This window comes from Rhea americana, unplaced genomic scaffold (genome assembly GCF_003343005.1).
Source record: "Rhea americana isolate MKP2758 unplaced genomic scaffold, rheAme1 scaffold_86, whole genome shotgun sequence".
NCBI lineage: Eukaryota > Metazoa > Chordata > Aves > Rheiformes > Rheidae > Rhea > Rhea americana.
In genome coordinates, this window is record NW_028187044.1 from 2,657,572 (window position 1) to 2,674,581 (window position 17,010).

Here is a 17,010-nt window from a genome sequence, read left to right on the forward strand (position 1 = left end):
TAGTTTCTTTACCGGATAAGCAATAGCATAATTTTCCACCTACTGAAYTGCTACTAGACGTTGCCTCGTAACTTGTTCCTCCATTAACTCCACTTCTAAGAGCGGAGTTAGCGCTGTCAAACCGTGTATTTATAGTTCTTTAACAATCACAGCCTTTGCAGCTTAGTTTGAGATTTCTTAACTTGCTGATTGTTCTGCAACATCGCTCCACTCAACAGACTCTCTTCTATTTCACTTTTTCCTTTCTTCTTTCTTTTTAATGATCAAAAGAGGGCAACAACTCAGGTACTGTCCAGAGAGGTAACAGCGATATAGTCTTATCATTACTGTTTTCCTGCTGCTCCCAGCAAAACAATTTTTTGAATGCTGTTGAGTTTCGGAAAGTCTAAACTCCGCAGTACTTTTTAACTCTACAGGATAGTGGGAAGTAGCAAAAGTCCACTAAAAATTGGTACGCGTACCTTGGCAGTATGCAGGATGACAGGCAGAAAACCTGCACCTCTGGCCAGGGCAGCCTGTGTATGATCTGCCTTAAGTTCCYGTGTTTCCACTTTGGTGATGCACAAATTCCAGGCTACCTCAGAAAYCTGTACTTCCAGCTTTAGCCGCCTGAGAGTTACCCACTAGGCCTCTGCTTTGGCGTTAGAAGAATCTGAAACCCAGTGTACCTCAGAAGTGGAAATACGAGCTAAGATACGAGTCCAATGGAACAAAAGTTGTCCCCGCTCAGAGCTGTCATCTGCACCACACTTCAGTTCTCCAACCAGACCCTATTCCATGGCAGCCCAGGCCCTTCCACGCCTTCAGCGTGCCGTCAGCAACGTTGTTTGTGATTATTAAAGAGTCTTATGGTCGCACCGTTATTGTCATTTCCCTTGTCGTCTTTTCGTTTGTCATTTCGTTTCTCTTGTCTCCTTTTTGTCGTTATTTTTTTATCTCGCAATTTGGTTTCCCCTGGGATGATTCCTTTTCAGAGTGAAAGGAAACATGAGATCATCAAACTGATACTTTATTTTCTCTTCATTGCATGTCCTCTATATTTTGCTTTTTAAATTATTTTTTCTGTATTTTAATGTCTGAAATCTTTGTACTTTTTTTGCTCAGTTGCATATGAATGATCATTTGTTTGTACCACTGTATTGTATTCCAATTTTCTAAGAATAAATAAAGTTTTCTGGGGACGTAGATTTAAAAATGACATGTTATCCCCATGGTTAATGACAGTGGGCCCAGGCCTCTGCTGGCCAAAGCGGTATGGAGGCGTTTCCAGGGCAGCTCCAGCGTATTTCCCTAGGTGTAAGGAAGAGATTTTTGTGTTTGGTTTAGTTTTTCTCAGAGCCATGTAAGAAAACTGTGCTAATAAGGATTCTAAAGGATATGATCTGGACTTAGCATAAATTGCAGAAAATATATACGTATATATCCTGAACAGAAATAAGCATTAAAAATGACTGTTGCAGTGCAGGGAACTCTGAAAGAAACAATCTGTTTAAAGTTCCAGTTTGGTAATGATTTGAGGTACTTGAATAAGTTGTGTTACGTGACCTATCCCAGAGAATTTCTGTGGTTACTCATGTGCTTGGCATGAGCATATGGATTTTACTGAATTGGAGCCTTAATGTGCCTAGATTCTTTCAGATTCTTCACAAAATGTTTACACAGCTCATGTTTGTATCCTTTATCTCAGCCTACAGTGGTATTTTAAAGTTGATTTTTTGAGGGGGTATTGAATGTTTAGCAATAATGAAATCATACATTTCAGTAAAAGTTTAAAATAAAAAACTTTTAAAGTGACTGTTTTCTCAAGACTTTTTTTAGTTCTTGTGGTCTCTAAAGTTCCCTAGGCCTTGATCCAGATGAACATTTAAGCATGCACATTAAATTAAGAAAGAGTTTGATCCTGATCTCACTTAAATCAATTTTAAAAGTGCCATTTGTTTTAATGGTAGAATCAAAATTTAGTTACTTTGAAACCAACATATATAAAGCACAAATCAAAAGCTACTTGTGTACTGAAGTGAATTGGTGAATGGGCCTACAATTTCTCTGCAGCAAAAACTGTTTTCTATCACATATGATATTTTAAATTTAAAAGGTGTTGTCTCTGTCTCATCCTGAAGGAAAAAAAATAGTATTAGTAACTTGCAATACAATAATATTAACTAGCAATTTGTAAAACTTTTTATCCTTTGAATTTAAATCTTTTTATGATACCTGAAATAAGCTATGTTTCCTGTTCTTAATATTAGCAAAATTTTACAGCTATCCCAGGTAATAATGTTGTGGAAAATATATCAATTCTTCTATAAAATTGAAATGTTTCCTCTTGATTATCATAAGTTCAGGACTGTATTTGTAACCACTTTTGTAGAAAAGATCCAATTTACTCAATATAGTAAGTACTATTTTCAGAAGTATTCAGTATCCAGCAGTTCTCTTCTGGGAGACTGGTGGTCGGATTTTCAATATGATGAACTATTTTAATGATTTGGCCACTTCTTTTCTCTTGCCAGAATAGGAGCTTGGGCTGTTTCCTAAATATAGTCCCAAATGAAGATGCTGAAGCCTTTTGAAAATTCAGGTTTTTAATTGAAACATTTGTGGCTGATAGGCAGGAGTAATAGTTTTCTAATGTTTTGAAATAGTTGAAGCAAGTGGAGAAGAGAGGGCTGTGCAAGGCAACTGCTGGTGGGTGAGGAACAGGCTGTAGAAGCATCTCCGTGTGTCTCCTGTGCCAGCTCGCTCTAGTACTCCTGACATCATAGGAAAAAATAGTTGTTTTGAGATTTGGATTTGAATAGGCTGGAATGGCGRAGGAGGAGGATGATGGAGCAATCTGTTATGCCTGATGCTCCACTAGAGTAAATCGGACTGTTAAAGTGTACGCTGCTTTGCTTTGGGCTCAGTAGAGTGAAAAATTGTATCCCTTATGGACTGGATAATAATTTAGAATTTAAAAGCTATTGAAAGTAATGTAAAGAATCCCATTACTTTTAGTGAGTTTTGGAACAGAACCTTAGTGATTTTATTCTTTATTTTTGTTGAAGAATGCTCTGTACCCTCACAGGGTCATTTTAGATGTTACAGATGAATTCTGTCCTGCTCAGCCCTGCAGTGGCTACAATTTACTATCTCAAACAAGAAGYATAAAAAGTTTGTTTGTTAAATTGTTTGTTAAAAAGAGTGAAATATTAAATACAGTATTAGCCTCACTATTTTGATCCTTCTTTTTCTCCCCCCATCTTCTTTCCCTTTTCTATCYGGAGATGGCCAATGATGTGAGGTTGGGCCTCAGAAGCCTGGTGAGAATTTATGATGAACATACAGATAACTGGTTTGTTGTTGAAAATGCCTGCACAGATGAGTCATTGCTAGCTTTCTCCTCCTCTCCTCCCCCCTCGCCCTGGAAGTCCCCTTGAACCTGGCCTTCGTGTCGTTGCCAGTGCCTGTGACTATACGGCGTGCAGCGYGCGCACAGTGAAGGTTTCCCCGTGTGCAAGCTCTCCTTTCTCCTGAGAGAGCCCCTTTCCAGAGACGTTGGCATGCTCATCAAACACCACTCATCCGATACTGCATTTTGCTGCTCGTGCTGGAAAATGTTACTGTGCGTTGTCCCACTRTTCTGTCTCTTTTAACCTCGTGAAAACTGTGGAGACGTTTGTGTAACGTGAAGCAGTCATTCACGCTCTTTGCGGTTGAGTTACCAGCGTCTGATGCTTGTGAACCCAGGTTGGTAAGCATTTTAAAGCTTGAATACCGCAGCATGAGGTCGAATGCCGCCTCTTGTAATGAGTGACGAACGAGGATGCTGACGCTGCCCCTTACCCTGCGGGTCTGAGTCTGCTGTTGGTTGTGAAGACGAGCCCTTATTTCCCYGTGACTGCGCTTAGTTCACGGGTTGCGGTGAATGTGGATCGCTGCAGGTGACTGGGGCAGGCTGTGCTGCCTACCATCGCCCCATCTCCCACTGATGCCGTGTGTCCTGCGTATTTGTTCACACAGCACTGTATCACGGGGACACAGCTGAGGAGAAAACATAAAAAAGGGCTACGGATGCTGAGGGGGTTTAAATGGGTATGCTTCWACGGCGTGGTGGGGAGCTTGCTCCCTGGGCCTGGCCTAGCAAAGCTYGCAGGCCTGGAGAACGGGGTGGTCGTGGCTGCTCGGGGAATTAGATCCCCGGCTAGCGGTGACCTCGGGTTAGATAAAATTGACCTGGGAAAGGGGACAAGGCCAGTGAGGGAAGATAAGGATTATTTCCTGAAAGCCCTTGCTACCGCAGCAATTCATTAAGTCAGTGTCACTTTGTTGGTCGTTGGCTTTTTTGCAATATTTTTTCTTTACAAATCGTGGGCATTTTCTGGCTGTGGGAGGGTGGGAGAAAACCTTGGCAATGTATTTCAAAGGATTTTTTTCTATCACATTGACATCATCTTTGCAGTATTCTTTTACGTCTCACTTTTTTTCAGATTTACTTTCACTTAAAAGGGAAAAGAATATTAACGTCTCCTCATAAAAGAATTGCTGCCCTCTGGGGAAGGGGAGAGCACCTTCTAGTGAACAAGGTGGCCTCTTGTACATAGTTTCCAATGAAGTTTCGTCTTTTTTAAGATTATACATGCATTGAAATTAATGTATTGCAAAACTCTCTCATTTCTTTTATCCATTCATTTGGATATAACAGTCTACGGGACCTCAACCAATGTCAGTCTCAATGTGTTATTCTAACAGCTGTTTTATGGATGATAGCTTAGTTAATAGCTAATTTAAAATATATGGTATTGTTTCCACTTATGAGAGCAGAAGCTTGATTGTAGAATTGGGCCTATTTATAAAAGTAGTTTTTCAAGTAGACTCTAGAGGTGCATCTCTACTTATTTTTAATAAAATACTGTTATGGTCAAAGTAGCATCTAGCAAAGTATACTCAAAAACTACTCGACAAATTTTATGTAACATTAAGTGCTATTTAACTAGGTTAGTTGCCTGTGTTAAATTGGTGACAGCAAACRTGCATCATCACTGCATCTGTTGACACATCTGTCTGCACATCACTGCGCTGTCCATTGCAGAATCTCTAAAATAATAAGCATGGCAAACTGAATCGTACTGAAAAGGAGTTACTTGTTTTAATGTAACACAATACTATGCTGTTGTTGTTTTGCAGTAYATCTATTACATATATCATTATTGCTTTTTCTTCCTGAGCAAGCTAGTTATGTCTGGTTTTGCCACTCTGTCTGAGCATCCTGGAAAAAATTAGAATTACAGCTTTACAAACACAGTAGATGCAACTGAAGTAATGATAATGACCCTGGATGAATACAGAATTTGAAAATAAGTCTTTTCTTAAACAAACATACATACATAGAGCTGTCCCTTCTGCACTCCTCCTTAACAAACTGAATGTCGAMGTCGATGATGGCTGAAACACCGCAGACAGAGCTTGGGAGCTGGGGGGAGCTCTCGGTTTCCGCACGAGCAAAGAGGACACTTGTCTGGGGGTGTCTGAGTGTGGAAACTGTCTGTTAACATTTCATTTCTTTGCTTTGTTTCTCAGTTATGCAGTTTGTCCATCTGAGCATGAACATGCCTCGGAGATGCTTCACGCATCCTATCATTTTGTGTCTCATAACCGCTGATACTTTTCTTTCTGAAAGCGTGCATGAGTTAAGAGGTGTTAGTGTGTAGACGTGCTCTGCAGGAGCAGAGGGTCTGGCCTGTGRCCTGGTCAAGGTCGGGGCAGGAACACCTGTCCTGATCACAGGATTGACTTTACTTATTTTCTTGAACGGTTCTTTCATAGAATGAAAATGTAGTATTAACATTTATCTCATTTTTGTTTCGTTCTCTGAGAGATTATCCTTCATGTTGTCATCCAAAACAAACAGTAACAAACAAACAAACAAAAAAGCAGAAGTGGTCCATGATTGATGGTTAAGACTAAAAGACCTCAAGCATTTTATTCTGCTTATCTCCTGAGGCTTATGAAGAACTGCATTAACAGGCTTTTAATACTTGGCGCAGTTATCTGCCTCTGACCAGGAGGTATCAGCACATTGACAATAGTCCCTCAGTGCATGTGTCTGTCTGCCTATTTTGGCTACATTTCTGAATTTTCAGTGCTTGGTATTTAGTGTCAGGACCATTACTCCTTTTCTCCTCCTCCAGTCCAGTGTGGCTTTTTGCATGTGTTGGATGCAGACGCTGTTTTTATCACAGCTTGAGCATCAGACTTGCTCCAGACACTTGGCCCTTCCTTTGCGGGGTGGGGGGGGGTTGCCGCCTGCTCTGGACTTACTAAAAATGCTTCRTCAGCTTGTAATATTTTTGTCTTTTGAAGTGGCTTCTCTTGAACTTTGTGATGAGAAAAATCTTGAGCAAGGAGAAGAGGCCACCTTAGCTTCTTTAAAGAAAACGTTTTTCTCTCAGACGTTCCCTTTGAATGCCGCCAGGCGCTGCAAGCCCGGCCGTTGAGGAGCAGCATGTTTGCRTAGCTGGCGGGTGCGGTGACTTAGGCGATCTCTGGCCAGCGGCTCCTCTCTAGCTCTCGGGGAGGCATCTCTCAAACTTGACAAGCTTGACTGGCTCCAGATCTCCCGGGCAGATTCACGTTCTCCTGGTCTGGTGGCCAGCGTGTTCTTTGTGGAGCCCACCGTCAAAAGTCGCAGAAACTAGAACCTAGAAAAAATACTGACATATTAAACGTGCCTTCGTTTGCCCTTGCGGAGCTCAAACTCACTGGGGAGGAGTGGCGTTCAGCGGGTGTTTACGAAGACGACGATTTCCTGACCAGAAGCAAGGTTAGCTTAGCTGTTTGCCTTAGGCTTGAGGTGGATAAACCTGTGTTGATAATTCCTTTTCCTTGCATGTGATGTTTTTCCTTCCTTTCACTGATTAATTTCTTCAACTGATCTGTTCAGAACATAACATTAATATTGAAAATAAAGTTATAAAGGCAGTCAAGGAAAAATACTCAATCTCTTTCTGGCAACGCAGGCATATACGTTTATCCAGGGTAGCAACATGTGAAAACTGGAGTTGAACTGGCATAAGACATCATAGATGTGACATATTACAGCACTAAGTTTTGAGYGTGAAGTGTAAGAAAGAAAGAGTTYAAAGTTATTACCGTGCCCTATTGAAATTGTTTATTTTTAAAAAATAYTAATTTGTGTTAATTTATTACTTTTGATTTATTATTTCTTGCCAAAGAGAAATGAATGCAAAAAATAGAGAATTAAGTAGCAGTCGCAGTGTCAGAAAGCTTGAAAGCTTGAAATGCTAGATTACCATTTCACAATTAAGCCTCAGGAAATGCACAAAAAGGAAGAAAAAAAGAAAAAAAGGCAAACCTGACCAAGTGCACAAAATTAATTAACAAATGGCTCATATTTAATGAGAATTATAGACCTAAAAATTAAGGAAAATGCTGAGATGACAAGGAAGCAAAACATGGCAACTTTAAAGATTTGTATGWCTGGCTTTGTTACCATTTAACCTTAACCCCTTTCCACTTGTTACTTTTCAGTAACATGTATTTTGTTACAGAACTTTCCAGGAGACCAATAAAGGAAAAAGAAAGATTAGGTTTACAAAATTTATATATTCCTCAAGCTTCACTTGTAGAACCAAAAATTTCTTAACTGTCAAGAAAACTATCACTCAACCTGTGATCCTGAAAATCTTAAGACAMAAAGTGGTCTTCTAGTATGTAAGCAAAAGCTTATCTTTTCAAGTGTTTCTGATTTTTATCTTAGCTTTTTAAAAAGCATTTGAAAAATCATTCATTCAACACAAAGATAATTTTATACAAAGCTTGACATTTTGTTTTTTTAGCTAGTCTTCATTTAATAAGACAAAAAAGGGAAGAACCTTTAAAAAATGCGTTTTTAATATTCCTCAGAGGCAGAGTTGTTTTCCTTAACCTTTACAAACATTTTCATCAGAAAGAAGGAATAATGTGAATGTCTGGGCTCTTGGAAGCCAATAAAAAAATTCTCTGATCTTAATAAGGCCAGAAAGTTGTCCTTAATGTAGAATTTTTCAGAGAGTTGGAGGTATGCAAATGAAATCTCCATTCCCCCTCCTAAAATATAAATCTCAAGAATTTATTCCTCTACTTAGCCATAAATGTTCTCTAATTTACAAATTTATTTATGTTTATATCTTAAAAGAACTGAGCTAAACATATAACAAGGATGAGTTCTTCCTTTGAATTTTATGACCTTTTGAGCACAAATGCTGCAAATGAAGGGTACGCTTCATTCACAAATGTATTTTTCTTCTTCAAACAGTTAATGATAACTGCAGGCTGCAGGTACTGAAACTGTGCCGATACCGCTGGGTTGGCTAGTTATSCCAGTCGCTTTATTTTTGTTCCTTTAGCAAAGCAACATGGACTGCACTGAGGATGTGTTTGCAGTCAAAAAACACAAACAAATGAAATGTTGATGTGTGTTTTCACTTGAAGTGATCTGATGGAAGTATTAGGATTTGGTAAAAGCTAGGAGGGATCAGGAAGACACGAATGAGTCATGAACGTTTCTCCAAAGCCTTGTGCAGGGAAATTTGTTCTCCCAGCATCTGCTTAGTTCTAACCTGAGTTCTCTGCGTTTTCCTTCTCGTATCGTAGGGCTTAGCAAGAATACGGGTCCTAGAAAAYGAGCATGCTTTAGGAATTCAAGCGTTTGAATCAAAGCTGGCAGCGCCTTTGATTTGCCCAGAAAAGGGAGAGGAGGCCTTGACACCCCAAGAAGCATCGTATTATGGGCTCCTTGGAGTTAGCTTCCTTAGACATGATGCCATCGCGTGCTGCTGTAGGAGAAGGTTGCAGATGAGCGAAATACTGCAGCTAGGCTTTTATTGGTGGACAGTTGAGGAAAAACAGCAGCAAGTGTCCAGGCTCTTAGGCAAAATGAGTCTGTCCGTGTAAGTAGAGCTGTTACCCTCAGCTAGGAATAACGTAAGAACACTTCCCACACTTGCCCTGCAGTCCACAATTTCATTTCACGGAATAGAAACAAACAAAATCTATGAATTAAGCCCATGTAATCCTCTGGCCTTTATAACACAAATCCTCAATTTACCAGCTATGGAGTTTGTGAAAGAGTCTCAGCCTTATCTTTGGCGTAATGCATTGTCAAAGTTAATGAAGAGGCTGATAATTCAGGTATGGCTCCTTTTAAAAAGGACTATAAACTAATGAGCTGCAGTAGATAAATGATCAAGCACTATGTGGTCTCTTTCTGCCACAAAAGTCTATTCTTCATTTATTGTCCTTTGATTTTCTCTAATTTGTAATTATTGGATTAGAGGATTTGACTGAAAAAGCGGTATTTAAAAAAAAATAGCATGTGCTGGTTTTTTTTCATGAGGAAGGTGTTATCACCAGAGTTCCTGGGAGCTGCACCGGGAGTTTGATGGATTTTTTGATGTAAATGAACTAGGAATAGGAGTATGCTTTGCACTGATTTACGAAGGATGTGCTTCGTGCAGCTCAGCCCAGAGGAGCTGTTCAGCAGCTGCTCTCCACCCAAAATCCATGGGGATTTAACCTAAGCCACTGGTTTGGGTTCATCAGCGCGTTGTACCCCGTGTCACCCACTTCCAAATCCTCGCGGAGATGAACAAATCCCACGGTTTCTTAACGGCGTACAGGCGGCTGTGAGTCACGCGGCTCGCCTCAGCTCTCGGCTCGACGTTGCTGGGGACGGAGGGCTTTGGAGTTGGCTTGGCCGTCGGTTCGCGAAGGCGAAGCTCCGCGGCGGCGGGTAGCGCYGGGACGTCGCTGTCGTTCTCCGTGCTCCGCCTGCACCGCGCGGGGGAGCGGCGACGAGGGGTGGGCGGCCCTGAGTCGCCCCCGCGCTCCTCCGCTCCCCGAGCCTCCTCTTTGGCACGAGTCAGAGCATCTTTAAGGCCCCCGGTCTCGGGTTTAACCGGTGTCTGAGCGTACGTAGCCGGCGGCCGTGCCGGCAGCCCCGAGCTCCGCGAGGCGCCTCGCGCCCGGCCGGCGTCCTGCCCCGCGGGGCGCGGAGGAAGGAGGGCGGTGGTTTCCTTTGGTCTGACTCTGCCGGTTTTCCCCTCAATAGGATAAAGAGGTGAACCTGGAGCAGGTCCACAGGCGCATGAACAGCTTGATCGACGAGGACATCGCCCACAAGCAGATCTCCCCAGCGTCCATCGAGATCTCGGCGCTGGAGATCGGCGGCATGCCGCCCGCCCAGACCCTGGAGCCGGTGCGCGAGTACCAGAACACGCAACTTTCCGTCAGCACCTTTTTACCCGAACAGACGGCGCACGGCGCCAGCAGGACACTCTCGGCTGCCGCGGGCAGCAACCTGCCGCTGCCGCTGAGCAGCTCGGCCACCATGCCCTCCATACAGTGCAAACACAGGTCGCCCAACGGCGGGCTCTTCCGGCAGAGCCCCGTGAAAACGCCCATCCCCATGTCCTTCCAGGCCGTGCCGGGCGGCGTCATCCCCGAAGCGCTGGAGCCCTCGCACGGCACCTCCATCTAGCCGCCGCCGCCGCCAGACCCGCAGCCAGCAGAGCTTTTTAATACCACGTTTGGAGCAGCGCAGAAAAAGAGCAACGACGACAGCAGAAGAAAACCCGGACTCTTACCTTTTTCRTGTATATATCTGTAAATAACGAAAGAATGAAGTGGGGTAAAAGTGTATTTTGAATATTCCCAATTTTCGAAGTCAGTAAAAAACAAAACAGAAAAAAAAAAGCAAACAAAAATGTATGAATGACTTTGTAAATTTTGTTCTATATGAATAAAAAGGCAAACTACTTGTGATCGTTCTCAAGTGCCAAAGAAGACCAGTTACTGGGACTGAGGGCCGTACAATTTTTTTCATGGATTTCAACATTTATTCCTTTACTTTTTTTTTTAGAGAAAAAAATCACCAAAAGTATTTCTTGCCAGAAAAGTTACCATGCTCAGACCTTTCCTTTCCTCAGAACCCTATTTTATAGTCAAGATGGCARTTCACTCGGAGAATTTAACAGCTGGTTTTAGCAAAGCAGTAACCATTGTTTTAGGCCTGAATTATAACTAAAAATCCAGCAAACAATAAACAGAAAAAACCTGAACTTCTTTTCCAACCAGCAASGATTTAAATTTCCACACAGTTTCTAGGTAAAAGCACAGGATTATTGAATTGTGTTTTTACAGGTGTGCTGGGCTGTGTGGCTCTTTTTGTTTAACCTTCTGTGTTATATACATAATATATACTATATATATATTATATATATAAATACTTTGGTAAATCGGAGGTTTCAGGCTATGGGTGAAGCTTTTAAGAAAAAATTGTGATCAGCTCTTTTTTTGGTCTCGTGTGCAGGAGTGGAAATGGGGAGGAACCAGTGACTTGGAGGAGCTCACAGGAGGGAAAGCTCGGGCAGAAAGGAGGTCACGGYGCTACGGGACCCTGCCCTCCGGTGTGGTTTCCCTCTTTGGGATTTCAAGGAGTTCGCCGCGTGCGGGATGCAGTCGAAGTTGTCTGTCTGAATGGCAAGGCTAAGCTCACGACTGCAAGCACAGCGCTGGTCATTTCCATTGGTTTTGTAGAGAAACGTTTTAATGGCCATGCCTATAATCTTGGTAGAAATGGCTATTAAATATCTTTTTTTTTTTTCTGTGCAACACAATCAAAGGACAAAGACAGAGCAACACACGCAGCTAATGTCCTAGTCTGCAAATATTACCAGTGCTATTTCATAGGACAAAAAAATCAAAACAAAGCCAGAACACAGTTTCCTTCCCAAACAGTAGTTTAAATGCCTGAGATAACTGATTTCCGCCCCCCCCCCCAGCACACACACCTCATTTTTGCTAATGGGCCATCACTAGCTTTCAGAATTGGGATAATTTAGTATCTTCTCAAATKTATTGCTATAGCTAGGTGGTGATTTCCCTTTATTGCAGGATTTCTTCACCTTATTAGAAAACTGCTGTTTGGGAAAGGCTTTAGATCTCAGTGCAGCAAAATCACAGCCTGCATTAGGATAAACAGAGGTAAAARTGCATTCACATCCCAAGAAAGGCAGCAGGCGATACGGGTCATGCTTTGGATAAATAAAAACCTTCCGCTGATTGCCTCCTAATCTGATTTGCATAATTACTCAACAGGTATCTTTATGAGATGATAAAGTTGCCCAGATTTGTGCTTCTGCAGGTTAAGCAGTAGGGAAGAAAATGAAGTCAAACTGTGACATAAAGCCAGCGTGCCGGCGGACACGCTCGGCACAGCACCGCGTCGGCGCGGAGCGCTGCGGGAGGCATATTCTTGCAGGGGTCATTTGTCTCTGCTGTCAAGCTGCTGCTTGGTGAAGAAAATACGGTTTTGCAGTCTGGCACAAATTGCACTATTTGCTTCAAACTAATTAAAAATGAATAATATATAGTCAGCTGACCAGATTTATGCTATTTAGGACCTAGCCCTCACCAGCTTGAGATCTTTTTACTTTCTCTTTCTTTGTACTTTTTTCTCTCATTACCTTATCAACTTTATGGCCACAAGGAAAAAGTATACGTTTCTTCCCCCCCTTTTTTCCACCACCTTCCTTGCATGCACTGTTTAGTTATCACAGAGCTTGCTATGCAAGAAGGCTGTTTCTGCCAAGACACATTGCAGCATTCTACTATTTGCTTTGCAAAAATCCCCCTTTTTATCCCCCGTTTAAGACTGCAGCAGAGGAGCAGGCTGCTGCACGGTGCTAGCGGGCTTGGCAGCGAGGGGCAGCAGCAGGGCTGGGCAGCACGGGGCACCCCGGCCCGGCCGGTGCCACAGCGGGCGCCGGAGGTTTCCTGACCCGCTCACCAGCAAAGCGCCTGGTCATTTTGCTGCAGCAAGGTGCAGAGTGGCAGGTTGGACCCTTGCTTTACTGAGGCATTGCTGCTCTCCCAAAATATTTTAGACCTTTTTGTATTATATTCTAAGCCATTGGGCTGAATAATTTAAATGGAGCTGCATTTGTGGAACAGATCACAAATACAGCACGTTTTGAGGATTAACCTTCTCCACATTCGCCGTTGTCCTGGCTCAGTCCTGCCAGGTGCTGTAAAGTGTGTAAGCGTGGTTTCCCTTCTCCAGCTGTGCTGGATCTCACTGATTCTCATGCACAGGATGYGCCTCACCTGTTTACATGCTTTGCAGGATTACAGCTGAGACTACCAGGACCCTGCAAAGCAGAGCCACCCAGCCCTCCCTCGGAAACCYGTTTAAGCATCAAGCCATATAGCGAGCAGCTGCTGTATGCACAGGTTGAAGTGTTTTGCTGATTGATGATGGATTTAAATGCATCCTTCAAGTTAAATATATGACTAATTTTAAGCAGGTGAGTGAACTCACCAAACTCCCTGGGGCTATTCAGTTGTTTAAAGCTAACCACCTTCTTAAGAGCTTTGCTGCACTAGGGTCTGTACTGTAAAAGTAGGAATCCACGATGAGTCTGTTGCAGTCTAGTAATTATTTGTTTATATGAAAGTTAGCAAGTCATAGATTGAGCCTGTCAGCCATGACAGGAAGCTGTTAAATCTTTCATGGGAGAGTGGTTTGGTTTTAGATTATTTAAGCAAATCACCAGGTTCTCCTTGAGCATAAACRATGTTTCTTTCCCCATAAATTTCAGTTTTCAAAGTAAATGCAGAATGTATGATTTCCATATCCTGTCTCTTGTTTTATATTTATCTTTATTTTGACAGTTCAAAACATTCACTTTCTATATAATTTATATTCACCACACACTCATGCATATATATATATTTATACATGCACAGAGTTATTCACAGACGAAGTGAGAAATATAACTTCCATGTGATGTAGGCTCAGTGCCCTCGCAGAGCTCTGCTTATGTACACCACCTGCAGAGCTGACCCTTCACTTTTAATATCTGGCAAGACAAAGTGGAAAAACTGCACATCTTCCTGAAAACCACCACGACCAAACTGTGCTCGTGATTTTCAAACAGGACTTTCCACTGAGCGTGCTTAAAAGCAGGAATAAYGTACAGCCCCGAATATTGCAATTCCTCTGGGAGGTTTACCTTGCAAAGGCRGTGGTAAGCGAATTGAAAGCGAGTGCCAATGCTTTTCTTTTATTGCGCGCTTTTGCTGATGAACTTCTGCAAAAGTGACCTSTGTGGCACAGCACTGGTAGTGTATCTTGGTCTATTTATCTGTTAGTTTAGAAATTACTTTGTTTTCATACAAAACGTGATTCGGTTTCATCTATTTGCTTGCGAYCTGCTAGCTCTGGGAGAAAGCATTGCTGTTATCTCTGAGCAGTATGTCATGTTTTTTCTATTGCAACGGCAAAAATAGCAATTGTGCTTTTTAATTTCAGAGTTAAGACTCGGTGGCGCTTTTTTGCACAGAGTTACAGCTACACGTGTGCAACGCTAGCCGTGCAAAGCGGAACGCCCAGCGCTCTGCCCCGCGCTGCTAACCCGGCGGTACTGCCCTGCGGGTGCCAGCTCGGCAAGGCGAGGGCAGCTCGCTTTCCAAGTCTGCTGGCAGGGCAAAACAGCCAGGGCTGGGGTCTCACCCGTGCAAACCTGCGCCCCCGGGGCGAGGGCCTGCCCCTCGCCGCTGGGCTTGCGAGCGCTGCCCCCGCCAGCAGGCAGGCAGCGTGCTGCTCGGAGGGAGGGGGCTCGGAGRCGGCCTCGAAACAAAATTGGAGGAGCGACGTTTATTGCTATTTTGGCCATTTAACGTGGATTTGGGTTATAACTGATAGCTGCAGTAGTTCAGAGTGCAGATTTCTTCCTAAAGCCCGGTTGAATTCAGGTGTGCGTCCCCTCCGAGGGCCGGGGGCCGGCCGGGCGCCCGTCGCCTGKCCGAGCGGAAAAGCACGGAGGAAGCTGGAGGAAAGCTCTGAAGAGAAGCAAAACATAAGGTAAAAACAAACAGGTGGCAAAGGGGAGGGAAAGCAGGGAAAACGGGCGGTTACGACTCGTCTGTTTGGCACGTGCAGCAGAGCCACCTTCCCGCATCCRCAGCGCGGAGTCCCTCACGCAAGCCGGGGCCTCGACTACCGATTTTCTATGTTTTTAGGAAACAAATAAAAAGAACTTTTGTCCTGCCAGGAGCCGTTGTGGCATTAGCTAAGAGCTGGAGTCACTTGGCGGTGCCGTTTTTTTTGGCTTGGTTCTGCCTCAGCTGGGGAAAATCAGCCTCAATCAGGAGGCTCGCACCTGGGGCGGCCGCTCGTTGGGACCGAGCCGCCCGGCAGCCTGCCAGTCCCCGCGAGCCGGCGGCAGCAGCAGCAGCAGCAGCAGCGCGCTTCGGGGTCGGCCGCCGCCGCGGAGCCGGGGCGGGAGGAGGAGGAAACCGCGGCCCCTCCGGAGGTGCGAGGTAACCGCCGGCGGCGGGAGGCGCTGCCGGTGCGGACGCGGGCCGAGCCGCGGGTCTGCCCGCCCTCGGGTTGAGCGGCTCGGGCGGACGGGAACCCGGGCTGCCTCTTCTCCCCCTCCTTGTGCGTCTGCTTGGAAGTCTTCTCTCGTTTCGGGAGCTCTTCGGGGTTTTTTGGGCTGTGGCCACAAAGCTCCGCAGTTCTGTGCGTATCGAGTTTCTCTGTTCGGGCCTCCCCACGTCCTAGCGGGGAAAAGCTGAAGTTTCCCCGGGCACAGACAGAGGTGGATGTGGAAGGCAGCAGGTGAAGGAGGGGACTCGAGCAAAAAAGCGTTCACCTACCTCGGCAAGGTTTAAGCTGCTTGGGTGTCTGGCAGGGGTGGCGGGTGACCTCTGAATCAAATACGCGAGAAGCAGCTATGTTGTAGAGCTAGTCTGAACCGTGTCAAGGTGGGAGGTCRCGCAGTGTGCCCCCAAGTCTCCCTCAAAATAGCGATTTTATTTTTTTATTAGCCGTTCTGTTTCGTCACAGTGTTTGCTATGAGGAAAGCCATACGTGAAGGGAGAGAGAACCACAGCTTTTGAAACAGCTTTAGTTAATTATCAGACTGGTTTCAGATTCTGCTTCCGGAAATGCTGTTATTAATTAAGGAAATGAGTTTTGGAGATATTCTGGCATTTCAAACTTTTGAAAATTTTATTTCTTTTTCCTTGAGCATTATATATTTGTTTTCTGGTGGAATTATCCTCAGAGTGGTTAATTATAGCACAAAGGAGCCCAGAACTTCAGGTGTGAATTGCAGCTGGGAGAACAAGAGCATGCAGTCATGATAACGAAGCTGTGGAAAACAGAGATCCTTGTTTCATGTTTTTTTTCTATATATCAGCATTATCAAAAGAGAAGCTCAGTTGTCTTATGTGCTTTTTATGCAATTTATATTGGCTTGCTCCTGTCAGAAATGAAATGCTTCCCGTAAGTAAAACATTCCAGCCCGCCCTTGTGCTGAAATGTGTATTTTTTCGAATAAACGTAAGCCGACSTGGGAAAGGCTTCCCCGCGTCGCGTAGCGAGTGTCGCTCAGCTCCGCGAGCGAAGCGGGCGTGCGTGGTGGGTGGGTGCCCGCGCCTCGCCTGCGCGCCCCGGCTTAAACCCTCGTAGGCAGGCGGTGGGAAGGGGCGCTGGGCCCTGCTCTGGAAAACCAGAGGGCGACCTTCCGCTCTACAGCATTTGTAGAGGAAAATGCTGGCTTTTTCGCACCCAAAAAATAATATTTTTCTGAAAGGCACTGCTCCGCATTAGCGAAATTTGATGGGTGAGATAACAACRTAGTAAGGAAAACAAACCCTGCTTGGACGTTTCTAATTTTCCTGTTACTTTACTGTAATTGCATGGGAATGTATTGTTCTTTCCTTTGAGTTGAATTTCCATCAAAATGTACACGAGAAATGAGGGTCTGTAGGTCATCTAGCTGACAAACAGGTAAGACTTTGAGTTCAGCTTAGCTGACCAATATGACACAAACAAGTAAATGAGTGGTAAATGAGTTGCAAGTGAGAAGTATTCACACTTCTTAAAGACACAAATATATTCAACAAAATTACCTCTTTTGATTTAAAAGAGCATGAAATTAGTTTGAAACTATTAGTGTT

General features: G+C 44.0%; 1 protein-coding gene across 1 annotated transcript in view; it reads left to right on the plus strand.

Annotated features, from left to right (window-relative positions):
* Positions 1-10,519, plus strand: part of GRID1 (glutamate ionotropic receptor delta type subunit 1) — a 492,844-nt gene extending 482,325 nt beyond the window's left edge. The window contains exons 16-17 of the mRNA XM_085323688.1: positions 3,267-3,302; positions 10,091-10,519. Coding sequence (XP_085179814.1) covers positions 3,267-3,302; positions 10,091-10,519 — 465 coding nt within the window. The remainder of the gene's footprint in view (positions 1-3,266; positions 3,303-10,090) is intronic.
* Positions 10,520-17,010: the final 6,491 nt, after the last annotated feature.